The sequence below is a fragment of the Diorhabda carinulata genome, chromosome 4 (genome assembly GCF_026250575.1).
Source record: "Diorhabda carinulata isolate Delta chromosome 4, icDioCari1.1, whole genome shotgun sequence".
Taxonomy (NCBI): domain Eukaryota; kingdom Metazoa; phylum Arthropoda; class Insecta; order Coleoptera; family Chrysomelidae; genus Diorhabda; species Diorhabda carinulata.
Window position 1 is genome coordinate 1,717,346 of NC_079463.1, and position 20,043 is coordinate 1,737,388.

At 30.3% G+C, this 20,043-nt stretch overlaps 2 protein-coding genes across 2 annotated transcripts; one reads left to right on the plus strand and one right to left on the minus strand.

Moving 5' to 3' along the window:
- The first annotated feature begins 15,827 nt into the window (after positions 1-15,827).
- LOC130892891 (coiled-coil domain-containing protein 130 homolog) lies at positions 15,828-17,700 on the plus strand. Its single transcript, XM_057798578.1, has 4 exons — positions 15,828-15,844; positions 16,154-16,470; positions 16,527-16,787; positions 16,961-17,700. The coding sequence occupies exons 2-4, from the start codon at positions 16,159-16,161 to the stop codon at positions 17,363-17,365; spliced, it is 978 nt and encodes a 325-aa protein (XP_057654561.1). The 5' UTR covers positions 15,828-15,844; positions 16,154-16,158; the 3' UTR covers positions 17,366-17,700.
- Positions 17,701-17,861: 161 nt separating this feature from the next.
- LOC130892890 (glutaryl-CoA dehydrogenase, mitochondrial) lies at positions 17,862-20,043 on the minus strand. The gene is made up of 9 exons (XM_057798577.1): positions 19,831-20,043; positions 19,689-19,715; positions 19,460-19,594; positions 18,999-19,232; positions 18,811-18,940; positions 18,603-18,757; positions 18,253-18,550; positions 18,042-18,202; positions 17,862-17,989 (listed from the first exon to the last, which is right to left on the minus strand). Exons 1-9 carry the CDS (start codon positions 19,910-19,912, stop codon positions 17,928-17,930), a joined length of 1,284 nt encoding a protein of 427 aa, XP_057654560.1. The 5' UTR covers positions 19,913-20,043; the 3' UTR covers positions 17,862-17,927.

Below are 20,043 nucleotides of genomic sequence, written 5' to 3' on the forward strand. Positions count from 1 at the left end.
TGTTTTTCTTTTATTTTCGTCTAAAAAACCCGCCAGAACTTGACTCTTAATCGTAATCGATACGTTGTAAGAGTTGTGCTACAGATGGCGCTGCGGCTATGACAGGGTGCCGTCAATTGCTTTATTCGGGTTGTAGAAATAGGGGGCGCTTCAAAATAGGTTTCGAAACCTCAGGATTAAATGGGAGTTGGTGTTTACTTCTTCTGTCAATAAAAATCTTGTATCTCAGTCAATCAACGGTTAAAACTAACTCCAAAAACAACTTCGGCGACCAATTTTTGATTTGTTCTGTTACCGCCATCTTATCCATCGAATCATTTCGAAGGGAATCAACTACAAGCTCAAAATCTGCCGAATATTTGGCTGCTGTGTGAAAAAACATCAACCTCTGTAGTATTTCTAATTTTTGACATTTTATTAACAACTAGGTTGAGTTTGTTAATCGCCGCATTAATTTTTGCCTGCCAACCATCGAACTCAAGCCCAATTTTTAGTTTAGAGGTTAGGATTAATCAAAAAATTGTCAATTTCTTCATTATTTTGCAGCGGCATTTTTTCAATTCAAATCATCCGAATAAATTTCAAATAAATCCTTAATCTGCTTGTTTTTTTATCTATTTTGAGTTTTAAGAGGTCCTTCTTCAATTTATATATATATAACCGAGCGGACTAAGTCGTCAGTCTCCGGATTCGCCGGTCGTGGGTTCAAATTTATAATTCTGATGACTGAAACTTTTATTTTTGACAATAAATCGAATTAAAAAGTGAAAAATACATTCTCGTCGTCTGTTTAAGAATGTTTTTGTCATGTTTATAATTCGAAATGGGTGTCAATGTTTCTCAAAATAATTATGTTGTTGGCGAACTGATCGATAAGATGTTTCGGAGGAAACTACGATTCGTAATAGCGAGAAGTTTCGCGCACACCCTCCTTTGTTTTCCTTATATTCGCAAGTTTAGCCATTATCGTTCATTAAAAGTTTATAATCCGTGTATTTGTACCGAGTGTTTCGGAAATTAGTTTATATTTGGCAATTTGCGAACAGTCATTTGCGCTACAATTGTCTTTAAAGTTCCGAGAACGAAAAATGGTTTAACAAAAGCGCTATAAGTAGTTTAATACTGATTTTATTATGCAAATTATTCTCACAATAACACTGTTTGATATGTGTTTCGATAACCCAGTTATCAACTCCGGAAACTAACAGTTTCCCAAATTTTTTAAACAAGCAGATGTTTTGTATTAGTATTTGAACAACTTTGACCCCTCGTATTTCCAGTAGTATGAACTCTATCAACTTTCTGATTTTTTTCTACGTTCAACTGACCTTTAAAAACATTTCTACAAAATTTCAACTTAATGCTCGAATTATTTTGGTGTGGGCAGTTTTTTAAACAAGCAGATGTTTTGTATTAGTATTTGAACAACTTTGACCCCTCGTATTTCCAGTAGTATGAACTCTATCAACTTTCTGATTTTTTTCTACGTTCAACTGACCTTTAAAAACATTTCTACAAAATTTCAACTTAATGCTCGAATTATTTTGGCGTGGGCAGTTTTTTAAACAAGCAGATGTTTTGTATTAGTATTTGAACAACTTTGACCCCTCGTATTTCCAGTAGTATGAACTCTATCAACTTTCTGATTTTTTTCTACGTTCAACTGACCTTTAAAAACATTTCTACAAAATTTCAACTTAATGCTCGAATTATTTTGGTGTGGGCAGTTTTTTAAACAAGCAGATGTTTTGTATTAGTATTTGAACAACTTTGACCCCTCGTATTTCCAGTAGTATGAACTCTATCAACTTTCTGATTTTTTTCTACGTTCAACTGACCTTTAAAAACATTTCTACAAAATTTCAACTTAATGCTCGAATTATTTTGGCGTGGGCAGTTTTTTAAACAAGCAGATGTTTTGTATTAGTATTTGAACAACTTTGACCCCTCGTATTTCCAGTAGTATGAACTCTATCAACTTTCTGATTTTTTTCTACTTACAACTGACCTTCAAAAGCATTTCTACAAAATTTCAACTCAATGCTCGAATTATTTTGGTGTGGGCAGTTTTTTAAACAAGCAGATGTTTTGTATTAGTATTTGAACAACTTTGACCCCTCGTATTTCCAGTAGTATGAACTCTATCAACTTTCTGATTTTTTTCTACGTTCAACTGACCTTTAAAAACATTTCTACAAAATTTCAACTTAATGCTCGAATTATTTTGGCGTGGGCAGTTTTTTAAACAAGCAGATGTTTTGTATTAGTATTTGAACAACTTTGACCCCTCGTTTTTCCAATAGTGTGAACTCTATCAACTTTCTGATTTTTTTCTACTTACAACTGACCTTCAAAAGCATTTCTACAAAATTTCAACTCAATGCTCGAATTATTTTGGTGTGGGCAATTTTTTAAACAAGCAGATGTATTGTATTAGTATTTGAGCAAGTTTGACCCCTCGTATTTACAATACTGTGGACTCTATCAACTTTCTGATTTTTTTCTACGTTCAACTGACCTTCAAAAGCATTTCTACAAAATTTCAACTCAATGCTCGAATTATTTTGGTGTGGGCAGTTTTTTAAACAAGCAGATGTTTTGTATTAGTATTTGAACAACTTTGACCCCTCGTATTTCCAGTAGTATGAACTCTATCAACTTTCTGATTTTTTTCTACGTTCAACTGACCTTTAAAAACATTTCTACAAAATTTCAACTTAATGCTCGAATTATTTTGGTGTGGGCAATTTTTTAAACAAGCAGATGTTTTGTATTAGTATTTGAACAACTTTGACCCCTCGTATTTACAATACTGTGGACTGTATAAACTTTCTAATTTTTTTTACGTACAACTGACCTTTAAAAACATTTCTACAAAATTTCAACTTTATTCTCGAATTATTTTGGTGTGGGCAATTTTTTAAACAAGCGGATGTTTTGTATTAGTATTTGAACAACTTTGACCCCTCGTATTTCAACTAGTGTGAACTCTATCAACTTTCTGATTTTTTTCTACTTACAACTGACCTTTAAAAACATTTCTACAAAATTTCAACTTTATTCTCGAATTATTTTGGTGTGGGCAATTTTTTAAACAAGCGGATGTTTTGTATTAGTATTTGAACAACTTTGACCCCTCGTATTTACAATACTGTGGACTGTATAAACTTTCTAATTTTTTTCTACGTACAACTAACCTTTAAAAACATTTCTACAAAATTTCAACTTAATGCTCGAATTATTTTGGTGTGGGCAATTTTTTAAACAAGTAGATGTTTTGTATTAGTATTTGAACAACTTTGACCCCTCGTATTTACAATACTGTGGACTGTATAAACTTTCTAATTTTTTTCTACATACAACTAACCTTTAAAAACATTTCTACAAAATTTCAACTTAATGCTCGAATTATTTTGGTGTGGGCAATTTTTTAAACAAGTAGATGTTTTGTATTAGTATTTGAACAACTTTGACCCCTCGTATTTACCATACTGTGGACTGTATCAACGTCCCGATTTATGTCTATATACAACCAACCTTCATATAAACATCTTCCTAAAATTTCAGCACAAACCCTCCTGATTTGCTAAATATTTTTAATTCACAAACCTTTTTTTTATTCAATATTCAATATCGACATAAAACTATACACATAACCTATAAGTGACCTTCATAATCCGAAATGATGACCACCCAGTACCAAACTATGATTCAGCCCTATTACATATTCTTATAAATGAATCCCTAACTGAAAACTTTCCAAAATTTACCCGAACATATCCGCTTAAAGCAGAGTTGATACTTTGGTCAATATCCAATCTCTGGACGAGCGCCTCAATTTCAGAGGATTTTCCTTTAAAGTGACCCTTAATCATGTGGCTCGGTCCTCGGGGTATTTTATTCCTTCGAAGAATATGGCTCCTTATTTGATTACCTTGGAAGATTACCAATAAGGAGGTTAGTCAAACGGGGGATGAATTGTTAGTGACTGTATTCATTAAAAGAAAACTACTTTTATCGAAAATTAATAATCTAATTATTGTTTCAATATTATTATGAACGTTCGTATGGTATGCGTCTACTTTTGATACAGGCGTCGACGTCGTTTGTAAACAATTTAAACGACGTTAGTATTAGGAAACGTGCCATCGACCTGATTCATAGTATTAAGAGATTTAAGGTTGTCATAACTGAACCAAAATAAAAAAAATAATCGAAGAATTGTAAATATTCGGAATTTTCGACAAGAAAATAGAACGCGATTAAACGATTACAAATTCAATTCGTTTCCTATCTAAAATGGAAATTCGAGGGCGTACTCTCATCTAATCTCTCTAACCATGAGAAGAAAAAGTATATAATTTCGAAAACTTTCATTGTTCAACATCGCTGGCTTCAACATTTACATATTTAACTTACCGCCGCTGCATTTTACTCTCATATCGAAAAGTATTTCTCAATTTTGAAATTGTAAAGTTTATTTCTTGAACTGGATAAGTTCAATGGCACAAAAGAACAAGGCGAGGCGAACCAAAATTACAACTAACTATTCGATAGAATCAGATCCCATACAATTTCCATTTGATATATAATGTGTTGCGTATTTATAAATATATATCGTTAACATTCCATTAATTTATTGATACAATTATTCAAAAAATATGTTGTTTTCTCTATTAATTTGTTAATTATACGAATATAAAACATTAAATCACATAGTCTTAGACCAAACAACGTGATACCTCTATATTTAAGTCTAATCTATGGTAATTGAAAATCGAATGATTAACATGATAGAATTAATCGATTTAAAAACAAATTATTAAAGCCTTTGCATATAGTGTGTAATCTAGATCGATAACTCGATGATATTTTAATTATTTACTAATAAAATAATGAAAACAGTATGTGGTCTCTATTAATTTGACAATTATATAAAGATACCGAAGTTGAACCTCTATACTTTAATTTTATCTATGGTAACTGATAATCGAATGATTGGTTAGAATAGTATGACAGCTGATAGAATTAATCGATTTAAAAACAAATTATTCCCTCAAAAAGTGTGATTATATAAGAAAATAAAGATACAATCCTTCAATATTTTGCCTATTTTTATGTATTATGCAATCTAGATTGATAACTCGATGATATTTTAATTATTTACTAAAAAAATAATGAAAACAGTATGTGGTCTCTATTAATTTGATAATTATATAAAGATACCGACGTTATACCTCTATACTTTAATCTTATCTATGGTAACTGATAATCGAATGATTGATTAGAATAGTATAACAGCTGATAGAATTAATCGCTTTAAAAACAAACTATTCCCTCAAAAAGTGGGATTATGCAAGAAAATAAAGATAATTCAATATTTTATTGTTTTATTAATATAAGAATGAAAACAGTATGTCACTATCCATATAAATTTGATAATTAAACAAATACACCGAAGTTGAACCTCTATACTTAAATCTTATCTATGGTAACTGATAATCGAATGATTGATTAGAATAGTATGACAGCTGATAGAATTAATCGCTTTAAAAACAAACTATTCCCTCAAAAAGTGGGATTATGCAAGAAAATAAAGATACAATTCTTCAATTTTTTGCATATATGAATATATTATTTTATTGTTTTATTAATAAAAGAATGAAAACAGTATGTCACTATCTCTATAAATTTGATAATTTAACAAATATACCGAAGTTGAACCTCTATACTTACATCTTATCTATGATAACTAAGAATCGAACGATTGGTTAGAATAGCATGACAGCTGATAGAATTAATCGAATAAGAACCAATAAGTCATTATCAATCAATAATAATATGGATTTTTTGTAACTTTTCAGTTTAAAATAGCGTTTGATAATTATGATAAAGACCGAAGGTAAGTCGAAACATCAAATTTTGCATGCTACACAATTAATATAATAAAGGAAAAAACTGTATAAACTGATCCTGTTGTTGCTTTTTAATTGTGTCTATAAAACAAGACCGTGGAAATTCGAACCTCGACATTTATTATAATAATGATCGAGTTAGTCTTATTCAAATGTGATAATATCTGAAGGTTTCGACACCGTTCTACGAATATCCAACCTTTTGCATATATGTATATTTCCTTGCCTAATTTATATTTCCATAAATACGTTAAACACGAAACAGCTGCGATTGATCAATCGCAGCAAACTAATCAGAGAGTTGATTGTTTACCCTCCAGCATACCGTTACTTCCGTTTTACATCGAATTTACGATACATACGAGGGTCGTCGATACGATTTATGTATGTCGACCGATTCTAAATCATAATAAAATTGTACAATCGTTTGTAGTTTAGGATCAATTTTATATTTTATACTTTATTTCTGATGTATTTGTTGAAGAATTACAAAGAATGGAATTCTTATATTTTCTACCTATACATACAGAAGATTAAGAACAGCTCGAAACCGTTTGGACAAAAAAGATTTGGGAGATATGTAAAGAGACATGGAAACAACAAAGAATCTAAAAGTTTCGAAAATAACATTAAAAGGGATTTTAAACTCGATTGACTGTGAACGTTTCGGAAAAACAAAACTAGAATGTTATGGGAGGATACGGGAATTTTGTTTATACAGAAAAAAATTTCAACTACAGAGCTAAAGCGATGGATGTTTAATAATTTAATATTGGGAAACTTACACTACTGATAAAAATCGACGTTTTCATATTAACTAATAGGTAAAATTAAAAACAAAACTTAGTCCAGACATGTCTCGTGTACAAACCACCCTAAATTCTGAAAGGTAAAAGTACCCGACTCATTAATCTCAATAAAAAGTATAAGGGTGAATCAAATGTTACAGGAAAATGGAAAGGAGCGTGTGGAAAAGTAATTTTCGTCCCTAGGATCGCCCTAATAGGATAATATATTAACCAACTAATATTGTTCATTAAACTATACATATCACAAGGGTACCTCATAACGTAATTAATATTTTCGTTAGTATATACAGTGCGTCCTCAATGTTCCATTATTCGATCCAAATCTTGTTCCTTTTAACGCAGATTTGGTTTTGGGAAAGAGGTACAAGTCGCGTTGTGTAAAATCCGGCGAATAAGTTGGATGCTTTAACACTGCGATGTTGTACTTGATTAGAAACCTGTTGACAGACGGTACGGAATTAATCCACACACTTTTCGCATGTAAAATTACTTAGACGACGGTCATATCGAACGAAATTCGGCTGAATAAACAGCTGATTGTTTCTAAACATTTTGGACCCTAATTATAGACAACCTTGTACACAAATGTCTGTATCTATCTATATTTTTCATAAAAAATATTCATATTTAATACATTTCCTCCGTCGGTTTCTTTTTTCTTTGTTTTCATATATACCCAAACCCGAGATATTATTTTAAATAACTCTCTTATGGCAACAAACGTTTCGTATGATTGACAAGAAGGACTGAAATTGAATACTCGTTCAGAATTCGAGAACAGAAGAGAATACAACGTACATAACCTCCTTTATCCTTATATCCTATCTATTTGGAGCAGTGCCAGTATAGTAGAAGGAGCGTTCCATAATCCTTCGGATTTGTTGAGCACAGAGACGTCTGAAGGATCAACAACACGACCACAAGCAAAATACAGAAACACGATATATTATATGCCGTACGGAGAGAGTCTCTGACTTGAATTTAAAAGCTGCCTCGTTGATAGTTTATGCTGTTGGAAATTTACTTTGAAATAAGCTATGGGTTTTTGACTTTGGGGATTCTATTTACTCCGAGGTTCAATTTACGTGTTTATATTCATAAATTAATGTCTTATAATATCTTAGAAATCTTACACTGGGAATCACCGAAGTAATTTACGTAGAAGCTGTAACCTCAAAATGTCCTTTCAGGTTGAAACAGTGATGGCGCTGTCATTGTCAAATCCATATGTCAAATTTAATGACATATCGATGAGTCAGAAAAAAGTGACAGCGGATAACCTTAAATATCGTCCTTGTATAAAAATTTTTCCCTGACAAAGTTTTTAATTAACTGAATTCTTATAACCGTAAATACTACATCAGAATTTAATATAAATACGAGGGTTATTTGAGAAGTTTATTACTTAACAAACAAACTAACTTCTGTATCTATTATCTTCAGGTTGTGGTTGAAAATTTTTAAGATGATCCTCGTAAATAACGTATACGAGTGCCTGACAATATTTATTCTAGTTATATCGATTATAGAAGCAATCATGGAAATATTAAAAAAATATATTATATTTTAGGAATATGTTGACGAGGTCTTTAGTCGTCTATTTTAATATCTGGGAAAGTTCAGATGAAAAACTAACACATTCATTTTAATTTTCATTTCAAAGAATCGGGTGGCCAGAACCGAGAATATTTGACACAATTTTTACGATTCCATATTTGAGCTGAGCTCCGTTTCACAAAATAAATTATCCAACATTTAATAAATGTCCCATACCGTACCGCAAAAAGCAAAAAATACGAATCGAAAAGCAAAGGAAACCTAACAGTTTTGCATGAATAAATTTCCATAAAGCTGAAAAGTTAAGACTCGACCTCGCCGGAAAGAATTATGAATCTTAATTGTAGAAACGTGAATGATTTTGTTTGGACTAAAAGCGAATAAAAACCGTCCTTAAAAACTGACACGAACCGATCCAAACATTAAATTTGACACGACAAACAAATAAAAATTCATTTCGTTACAACTTTTTATTTATAGCTACTATTTATTAACGCGGACTCCACTTTCTAAACGTCCTCATAGAAAAAATAACAAGGAATAAGATCTAGTAACCTAGGAGTCCACTCCATTGATCTTGATCTAGTTGGAATTAAATACTACCAGACTAAAATGTTTATAAATCGCTCAGAAATAAATAATTAATTTTTTGAAAGCGCTGGGTGTGTAAATTTTACGAATTCAGCCAGAGTCAAGTTCAAAAATCCTCAATAAACAATTTGTTGTAAGGCAGACGGTTTATATGAATTCTAAATCCTTATTTGACGTGCATTTTTTTGCGCATTACTATCTGTGTATATAAATCACTTAAAATATCTCCAAAACTTTAGTTTTTCCGTGTTTGAAGTTGATTCCATTCTCGATGGCTTAATTCGTTTCCAACTTTGTTTTGAGAGCGAGTTGCGGAAAGTTTAAATACATTTCAACTAATTTCCGTGTTTTCAGACCTCTCCATTATACTCCACTACCCGAAAAATCGAAAATTTATTTATTTACTTCACTCTATCGTTATAGAATAACCCCATTACACCACCCCTATGATGAAATGGATCTTCTTTAAGCAGTTTTTTATCTGCTACATCTGGTTAACTCACAAATCGATAATTTCTTCAATGAAAATTCATTCCAGACCACTAAATAAAGTGTTTCACGCCTATGTAGAAGGACTGAGTCTTTGGACAGCTAAATCTGAGAATGAATTTACTCCAAGAAAACCAAAGCTGTCCACCCAAACAGAATTTAAATGATTTTGAAGCTCTAGGCTCAAAACAGAAAGCAAAAAATATCTAAACCTCCGAGTACATTCTTTCCTCGATATAAAGAAAGAGATTTATTATTTTCCTTTGAAAATATCGTGCTTCTTAAGTGAATGGGATAGTAGAACTAGTGATAAACACTGTAAACAAAATTTTGATTGAGCCTAAGAAGGTTTTGCTACCACAACTGCACATAAAGCTTGGATTGATGAAGCAATTTGTGACCGCTTCATCTAAAGAAGGCGCTTCCTTCAAGGACTTGGATTACAAAGTGAAGAAATATGCATAACGATACAAAGAAACGTTCAGGGTGGACTAAAACTACAACCGTTGAAAAAAACTCAAATATAGCAGCTCAAATTAATGAATCTAGAGATCTGCTTTTTGGCATTTTGAATGAATCAAAAATTTAAATATGTGAGGGGTGGGAAAAACTTTTAACCGCTAGTGTACATTAATTATTATCAATGATATTGGTTCAAATATTGAAACATGAAATTTCGTCAAAGAAAAGTGCTCTAAAAATCTATTTTTTCGTTTTTTTGAGACTTTAGGATTTAGAAAAATAGAATGGCGAATATTAAGTTAATTATTACAACAAATTTCAAAATAAAACTTCATATTATTTTATTGATCGATTGAAAAATCGTTGCAATTGGGAAAATGAGTAGAATGTTAATAAAACAAGTAGTAAAAATACGAAGATGAAACTAATTTAACGAAAATGGTGTATTTATAGAAAAATTAATTGATGAAGATGTGAAACAGTGCAAATTCAATGACAATATTAAAAAATAAACAGAAATTATATCTTCATAATTGTATTAAAATTATACACTTTTCAAACATCAATTCGTGCAGTGAAATAATCTGAAACCGGGGATTAAACAGTGCGTTTATAATAGACATACTTTATGTGAAATCTTGTACATGCAACAAAATCTACAAATCAACAAGTTACATATGCAAAAATACACTTACTAACCTGCTAAACTGACTGATATTCAGGCCGGGTTTCTTCACCTCCTAATAAAGTCCCTACCAACTATTATTTACCCAATAACTAAAAATTCGGTGTCATCAACTTCTAATGAAGTACACAACAAGAGTTTGGTAGAAACTTAAACTATAATATTATACATCAAAAGTAGTTTGTTTATTTATTATACCTACATTTGATTAGTTCATTTTTGGAAATAATCATCATACAAATAATTCAATATTTAATATGAATGATTTTCAAGATTAAGAAGATTTAATTGATGATGAATTGATTGAGGAAATACAGAAAATTTCAGAACAAGCTTATTAGGTTCGTCTTGAATCTTAACAAAACACGTGCAAATATAATTACGCACAGATCGTTGTCAAAACCACAGATCATAAGAAACCGTCAATCGAAGAACGTTTTTCCGCTTATTTCTTTCCTTATTCAATACATGTACGATTGCTATATAGGCATCTTTTATAATGTGTATTCAATTCAAATTCACCTCCTAATGAAATAAACCTCGAGTTTATAATATTATAATATGAATAATTTTCAAGATTAAGATTTGATTGATGATGAATTGATTGAGGAAATACAGAAAATTTCAGTACAAGTTTATTAAGATCGATTTAAATCTTAACAAAACACGTGCAAATATAATTACGCACAGATCGTTGTCAAAACCACAGATCATAAGAAACCGTCAATCGAAGAACGTCTTTCCTTATTCAATACATGTACGATTGCTATATAGGCATCTTTGTATGTGTATATAATTCAAAATTTGACCAGAATGGCGCTCCTGCCGGACGATATCATATGGTCGTTCAGTTCCGTCTTCCGTCCGTCTTATTTGAATGACCTTCTCAAATATATTAAAATTAAAAATTGGTATACAAAATCTAAACTAAACAAAATAATTTTGTAAATATAACCTAGAAAAGCTACTTTGAGATAACGCTGAATGTTAATTAATTATTGTGAATTTCTTTATTAGAACGTGTTTTTAATGTAGATATATATCAATTTTTGCATGATATTGATCTGATTTAATAAACATTCGTAGAGTTCGTCGATTTTAAAAATTGTTGTAAATATTGGCTCCTGGACTATATCGTGACATGTGTTTGTGAGTTTACCAACCAGAATTTTAATTTAGAATGTTTATTTTCATGCCATACGTTGAAATATATGAAATATGTATTAAACCAGGTGATAAATCAACATAATATGAAAAAAAAAACATGTTTTCTGATACTATTTCTAGTTTCTAGATGATCTAATAATTTATATCAATCAGGTTGACGAATTATAATTATACGAAATAGCGAGATAACGTTAGGTCTATTTATATCAAATTTTTTTCTATTAATAATTTTATAATTACCATTCCACGATCTCGATTGGTTAATTTCGATTCGACCTTTATGCAATACAAAAAATTAACAACGAAAAAGAATAATACGAGGGTTGTACCATATTTTTCCACTGTTATCTATCTTTCAACATGGTCCACAATTTCTGAAGACGTCAAATGTCAAAAACGTCTAGTAAAGAATTAGAAATGTTTGTTTTTATGTAGAGATAAAACCCAAATTTAAAATTGAAAACCTCGACGAAAACGTATTATAAAAGTGCTTGCGTCTTGTTAACAAACATCATTCCGGTGTTGGCGAAACCAAACTCCCAATTACCCTTAAGAACGATCTTTCACAGTCGGGTGGATATAACAGTCATATTCCTCGTTTTATAGGAAGGGCTTTTGTGAATTAGATTAGAGAATAATTAGTGTGTGGTCTCTGAGGTTCATTCGGTTTTACGGGATACACTTGCCTCAAGGATATCTTCGAATTTAGTTAACCACTGCATATTAAAATCAAATATGATTAATTTCCTTTGAAATATTTATGTATCTAAAAACAAACCGTCCTCCCAAATGCCATTGACTCCTGGTGAATGGTTACGTTGAAGGATAACGCTTAAATCTTATGCCAACTCCAAGGATTAATGTAAATCCCCAATCGGGAATACAGTGTACTAACTCTAATATATTCCGAGCTTTGTATTGATTCAATTATCACACCACAATCTTAACTAATAAAAGTTAGTACGCTTTGGTGTTTAATTTTGCCACAATCCCACTACGAAAACGCACTCACACAACTTCTATATTCAATTATAGATATAATTAGATATATATATATATATATATATATATATATATATATATATATATATATATATACAATTCTGTATGCCACATGACTTAATAACTATTCATATTGTGGTCATTATCTGAGAGACTTGTAGTAAACAATACGGATTGTGTTGTACAATAACTACCTTTTAGATGTTTAACAATATTATTGGTTTTTTTATGACCTTCGGTGTTAATAACCACCACATCGTCAATTTTTATCTAGTTATCGTTTTTATTGAGATGGATTATTGTACGAAAAGAGTTTTTTTGTGAAAATAAAACTCCTAGAATGCTAATATGTAAAAGGATATAAAATAAAAAGAGAAGAAGTCAACGTGTTAGACAGAAATACTTTTAAAACTGTTGCGCATGCGTCTCTTTATATTTAAAAATTGACAGCTTCGAAATCATTCAGACCTAAATATAAATGCGCATGTTGGTAACACTGTTTACACATTTAGAGTGACATAACGAGTTAAATAGAATCAAAAAAATAAAATAATAATAAGTCAAACGAACGTCATCAATGATAGATGACTTTTAATTGTTATTAGTAATAATAATAATAATTAAAATAAATAAATATCTTCGTGAACGTACAAAACATATCCAAGCAGAAGTTGCATATAAATTTCGGTAACACAAATTTAGTTCTGTGGTGCTAGTGTAATAAAAATGTGTCATTACTGTCAATTGTCAATATGTTTGATTATTCTACTGTCACCTGTTAATGTTTCAAAAGAATCTGATATTTTAAACTTTTAATATCTACACATAAAAGCTGATAAAAAAATCTCCGAATTATGAACGAACAAAGGACGACTTGATATAAATTGGGAGTCCCCGAATGCACTTAACTCAACGGCGGGCTTAAACTTTCAGAACAAGTAGTGCATTTACAAAACTGAAATAAACCCGTATTAAATATATGAAAGACACCTGCTACCTGAGCATTGACTCACTTTAAAAGCTTTTAAGTCTAACTAGATAACTTTATTTACGAATTTTAAAGCTCCTCCCTATTAACTCGGTACCATTAAAATATAAAGGGATGTCGCTAACAATTAAGAACATTCATCCAATTCATACCTTCTGCGCCTTTGCGTGACGATATTTAGAAAATGTTCTAGTTAAAATTATTAAGTTGTCAGCACCTAAATATTATTTTAGTTTGAAAATCAAACTTGAAAATTATCAAAAACTATTTCCGAAAAACAGTATAGAGACTAGCAGTTCATAATTATTCAACTAAAACCGCGATTCGGCATTTACCAATTAATATTTGTCAAATATATCTGATTATTAATATTAAATATTCCATATAAACCCCTTTGATTTCTACGCCTCTGGTTTTTTAAACAGCCAAGTCATTATAACATAGTTTATCTCTTTTTAATTGGCGCCAATACAATTTTTTATAACAAAAACGTTATTTCTGCATAACTTTATTTAGTAAAAAATTCTACATCATTTTTTATAATTTTTTTTCTTTTTCTGTAATAAATTGGCGGTAATGAAATACCTCCAAATGATCTAAATAAATTTGATTTTATTTCATTTTTAAATCGCTACCGGCAAAGTAACATCAAACGCCTAAAAGGCATGTTATTTAGTTTGATGATTGAGTGAATAGCATTGATTGATTTGAGTAATCTATATGGAACTCGGTGAGTCAGATACGATTAAAAATTTATTTTCTGAAGCCTGTAGGAATAAATAAAGGTACAAGTATTCGGAAATATCCCCGGGAAAACATATAACGATATACGTCTCGAATTTTAAATCGTATAAAAAATTGTATCTATGAATTATACAAATACATTCAACGTTATAAATTAAACGGGAGTGTATACTAATAGACCAATAGTTTCTGTTGACCTCGAATTTAGAGATTATATTGATAACAATGAGACGAACTATTACAATGAAGATACTTACTTTTATTCAACTTATTTCTATAACAGAAAACTTTGAAATTATATCATAAACTATTATGATAAATAGCAATTAAACAAAATCACATCTCCTAACCTTAGATTAAAAGAAGACTGTTTCAACGACATCTATAATAAATTGTTAGTAGCCGAGTGTTGATATTATCATAGATAAATTAAAAATACGTAGGTATAGTTGAGAAAAACGTATAGGTAAATGAATCATTACAGCGACATCTATGATAGTTTGTTAAAAATAGTTGTAGTTATGTTTGCCTAGTTTAAAGGTAATAGATAAATATTTTTATCAATAATTCCAAATCTAAGATAATCATTACAATAAACGTAGGCATATATGTACATATTTGATTAAAAATTGTTCTTCTAATCCCAAATTTTTGTCTTCTAAGATCATAGACGTATATCAAATTTGCAACTGAAACAGCTTCCATTTTAATCAGGTGACCTTTTACGTATATGAATGTGAAGATTAAACATAAAATCTTCAAGAGCAGACATTATTTCTTTCTTTTGATTACATTACTTCTGACCCCGAAAAGCAACATATACACGTACAAATATATTATACTCTATCGTCGGTTCTATGTCCTCTTGCTGCTATTAATCTTCATTTAGTAGAGACGTTAAGCTTTTTATTAGACAAATAAAAATAAAGGTGGACCTTGGACCGGACTTCTTTTCTATAATTTCCAAATCTGTCACTTATTTCATCCTTAACGGCATTGTTTACGGTTTCGTACAGGTTTGGTTGTTCGAATGCACTTCTTAAAATTTATTATCTCTTACGTTACGTTTCTTGTTTTTTTTATAATGAAAACTCTAGTGATAATCACCGTTATAATACAAATAATGAAAAAACCGTGGCTTTTTATTATTATATTTTAAATTACACCCTCACTTCCAACAAATATAATTAAAAACGAGGTTTAATTTACAGCACTACCGAGAAGTGTTTACACAGCTGATGTATCTTATCTCAGCATAAACAACATCCCATTAAACACTTTAAACTCTTTGGATTGCTTAGTTGATTTCCGGTTGTGATTAATATTTCAATAAATCTTATAAAACAACTTTTACTATATCCGGAATTTTACCGACATCTATACACTAGTAGAAATATATGTAAAATCAATAAAGAGAAAACTGTAACGAGATCTTGTACGTATACTATTTCAATCATTTATTCTTCTTTTATACTATTACTGTCAAGTTGATTCATAAATAAAACATAGATAAACTGATATTACATTTTCATTTTTTCAATAATTACCAATTTGATATTTAGAAGAGAATTAGAAAAAGTTTGCAATCTTTAGTAATTTCTCCATACATTGGATTAGGAGATTTTATAAATTATTTCAGTTAATGTATGTCAAAGTCAAATTTATTTCCTGTCATATTAATTGACATCATTGACAGATATGTAAACTAGAGTTATTGACAAAAAGTTTAATTCTGTTTAATTAGACACAATGGGTGAAAGAAAAGGTGTAAATAAATATTATCCCCCCGATTATGATCCCAGAGTCGGGGGGCTCAATAAATTTTTGGGTACCCACGCTCTTAGAGAAAGAGCCCGAAAAATAGATAAAGGTATTATTATAATTCGTTTCGAAATGCCCTATAATATATGGTGTGAGGGTTGTAAAAATCACATCGGAATGGGGGTTAGATACAACGCGGAAAAAACAAAAGTAGGAATGTACTATACAACTCCAGTATATGAATTTAAAATGAAATGCCATTTATGTGATAACCATTTTGTAATCAGAGCAGATCCAGCAGTAAGTTCATGAAATATACGACGAAATGATATCATATATAAAATATATTTGTGTAGAATCTAGATTACGTTATTCAGTCTGGAGCTAGGCGACAAGAAAATAGATGGGATCCAACCAAAAATGAGCAAATCGTACCTGAAACCAAAGAAACGCAAAAGAGATTATTCGACGATTCCATGTATAAACTTGAGCATGGGAGTGAGGATAAAAATTCAGCGGATAGTGCAAAACCGAGATTGGTTAAATTGTTTACCAGGAATGAAGATGTATGGGCTGATTCCTATTCGGCAAATCAGATGCTCAGAGCACAGTTTAGGGTAAGTTGTATATTTGAATTGTAAATTCTATTAGATTTATAACATTTAAACAACAATTTTAAAGTTGAGTATTGTTTATAGTGTTTTTTTATATTTAGTCTTCTTTAAAAATTAGTAAATTTCTTAGAGGTACTTGTTATTGGTATCACCATAAATGAAGTGTTGATTTACAGAAAGCTAATTATGATTTGAAGCAAACGGCCTCCCAAGACCAGCTTCTTTTGAAGAAATCTAGTCTTGATATACCTCTACTACCAGAAAGAGAAGAAGATAAAAAAGTAGCGACGCTTCTCAGTATGAAATTAAAACCATCTAAAAGTATAACTGAAAATACAGAAACTATTAGAAAAAATATAATATCTCAATCTTCCCTACCTACTGTTAATTTTTCAAGGAGTAAAGAAGAAAAGGCTATGAAGATTTTACATCAGGGTAAACAAGAATTGGGTATAGTTCATAAGAGAAGTAGTTCTTCCTTGACTAATGATGGAAAATCAAATGTTACAGAAAATGAAGATGTTAAAAAATGTAAAATTACATCGTTGGTTGGAGATTATGGATCATCTGAATCGGAATGAAAGCGAAGAAGTGGTTGAATAGACAATGGTAATATCAAAAATGGAACAGTAACTTTGGAGAAGAAGTGTCTGGTGTAAAGCCACAGATAGGGACAGTGGTGACACGAATTTTACATTTTCTTGATATATAAGAAACATAAACAATTTAATAATTTGTTATTATTTCAAGTAAAAATTGCACTTTTGCATTTGATTTGATTTCAATTGGCAAATGATTGTGCATTTTTTTCACATTGCAAAATATTGAGCCCTTAACTAATTCTGAATGTGGAGTTAGTAGATAAAGTTTGTACTCTGTATCGAGTTTTTTAATTAAAAATTTATACAGTTTATAAGATTTATTTTTATTTATAATTTGGATTCATTTCGAAACTAATATATTTAAAAAAGTTTTGAGCTGATTATGATTTCCATTTTAGCCCTAGGTCCCACTACTTCTTAATCCAACGCTGCCCCAGCTAACTCTAAAACTGGTTAAGGTTCTAAATTAAACACAAATTTAAAATAAAACTTATATTTTTCAACATATATATAAAAATATATAAAATTTCTCTGTCAATAATTAAAACGCTGCTATTCCTGTTATTGCTCGTCCTAGAATCAACGCATGAATATCATGAGTACCTGAAATTAATCAATTTTAATAATAATTTGAAACGTCTGACAGAAAATTAACCTTCGTAAGTATTAACAGCCTCAAGATTCATAACGTGACGGATAATATTATACTCATCAGATATTCCATTTCCCCCTAACATATCACGAGCAGTTCTAGCTATATCTAGAGCTTTACCAGCATTGTTCCTTTTCAATAACGAAATCATTTGAGGTGTATGCCTGAAATATAAAAATTAGTGAATAATTTCGCCCGAAAACGTTCAACTCACAAATTTTGATCTTTTAATCGCCCAACTTGATAACATCCCATTAAACCTAAAGAAATCTCAGTTATCATATCAGCCATTTTTTTCTGCATCAATTGAGTAGCGGCTAGAGGTTTATTAAATTGTTTTCGCTCTAGCGTATAATTTCTAGCGATTTCTAAACAATTTTCTGCGGCGCCTAAAGCGCCCCAAGCGATTCCATAACGAGCGTTGTTAAGACAACCGAAAGGACCACTCATACCGACAACATTAGGTAGTAGATGATCTTCTGGTACTTTTACATTATCCATGAGAATCATACCTGAAAAATTGATAAAGAAATCTACAAAAATATCAGTTAATATATAATTTACCTGTCGTTGAGCCTCTAAGTGAAAATTTTCCTTCTATTTTTGGTGCTTCCAAGCCTTTACCATGTTCTTTTTTATTAACAATGAAACCTCTTACTTTATTGTCTTCGCATCTAGCCCAAACAATAAAAATATCTGATATAGGTGAATTCGTAATCCTAAAAGATTATTATTTATTTAATTTTTATATATTATTAGATTCGAAACTTACCAAGTTTTACTACCATTTAATATATAGGTCTTAGAAGAAGAATCATATTTTGCTTTTGTCTCCATTTGTCCAATATCACTACCATGATTTGGTTCGGTTAAACCAAAACAACCAACGTATTCCCCTTTTGCTGAAAATCAAACTATTTTTCCTCAAGAATACCTTCAAATATAAAGATTTTATTTTACCTAAAATTGGAAGGTATTGTTGCTTTTGTTCTGGACTGCCGTAAGAATAAATAGCTCCCATAACCAAAGAAGATTGTACGCTTACAGCTGATCTATAAGAGCTATCAACTCTTTCAACTTCGCGTGTTAATAGTCCATAAGATACACTAGATACGCCCGCACAACCGTAACCTTTTATTGTACATCCTAAGCCCCCTAATGCTCCGATTTCGGACATGATTTCTCTATCAAAAACTGTTACGAAGAAATTAGTTTTTAAAGAAATATAAACCATTTACACAGTAATTTATTTTTTTCGTTCCAATTGGTCTTGATTTTGATAGAAAATCAGTTTAAAATAACAAGTAGATTTTGTATTAAATGAAACTTAAATCGAGACTTTTCATTTTGAAAAACATATAAAAAGGTCTAGCAAGTAAAGTGTTAAAGAAACTTACTTTATAAGCACTTAATTTACTTACCCTCATTTCTATTAGCTTCTTTAATTCGTGGTAATAATTTTTCTTGACAATATGCCCTAAATTGATCTCTAATTAATTTTTCTTCATCTGTTAATAGTGATTCTAAATTTAATGGGTCTTGCCAATTAAATGAAGCTGTAAAAACATGTTAATAGACGAAATTTTGAAAAAAATCATTAAGATTTCAATTTTTTCTTAGATTATACACCAATAATAGATATTTGCTTACCTGCATTAGAAAACTGTAGAAAATGACCTATAATTATGATAAGAAAAGTATAAAAATTATAATAAAGTTGATGCCTATTAAATTATTTATATATATACATTAGAAAAATAACTTCTTTATCTCACTATATAAAAAAGGATACTTTTGTTGATAGTTCTTAGCAAATTTCTGGATAATTTCTTTGTTTTACTTAATATATTTAAAGACATTGTAGTAATATTCATAAAATACGTAATAATTAAAATTGCACATACATGTATTGCTTATCTCTATATTTATTAAAGTATTTACTGTATACATAAGTTCAACTGAGGGTCACGTATTTCATAACTATACTAAGTTAATTATTTAATTA

Coding starts and splice junctions, on each gene's coding strand:
- LOC130892891 (XM_057798578.1), top strand. CDS start 16,159: ATGGGTGAAAGAAAAGGTGTAAATAAATATTATCCCCCCGATTATGAT. Junction 16,471..16,526: donor TAATCAGAGCAGATCCAGCA/GTAAGTTCATGA, acceptor ATATTTGTGTAG/AATCTAGATTACGTTATTCA. Junction 16,788..16,960: donor TGCTCAGAGCACAGTTTAGG/GTAAGTTGTATA, acceptor GTTGATTTACAG/AAAGCTAATTATGATTTGAA.
- LOC130892890 (XM_057798577.1), bottom strand. CDS start 19,912: ATGAATATTACTACAATGTCTTTAAATATATTAAGTAAAACAAAGAAA. Junction 18,758..18,810: donor TTAAATGGTAGTAAAACTTG/GTAAGTTTCGAA, acceptor ATAATCTTTTAG/GATTACGAATTCACCTATAT. Junction 17,990..18,041: donor GGCTGTTAATACTTACGAAG/GTTAATTTTCTG, acceptor GATTAATTTCAG/GTACTCATGATATTCATGCG.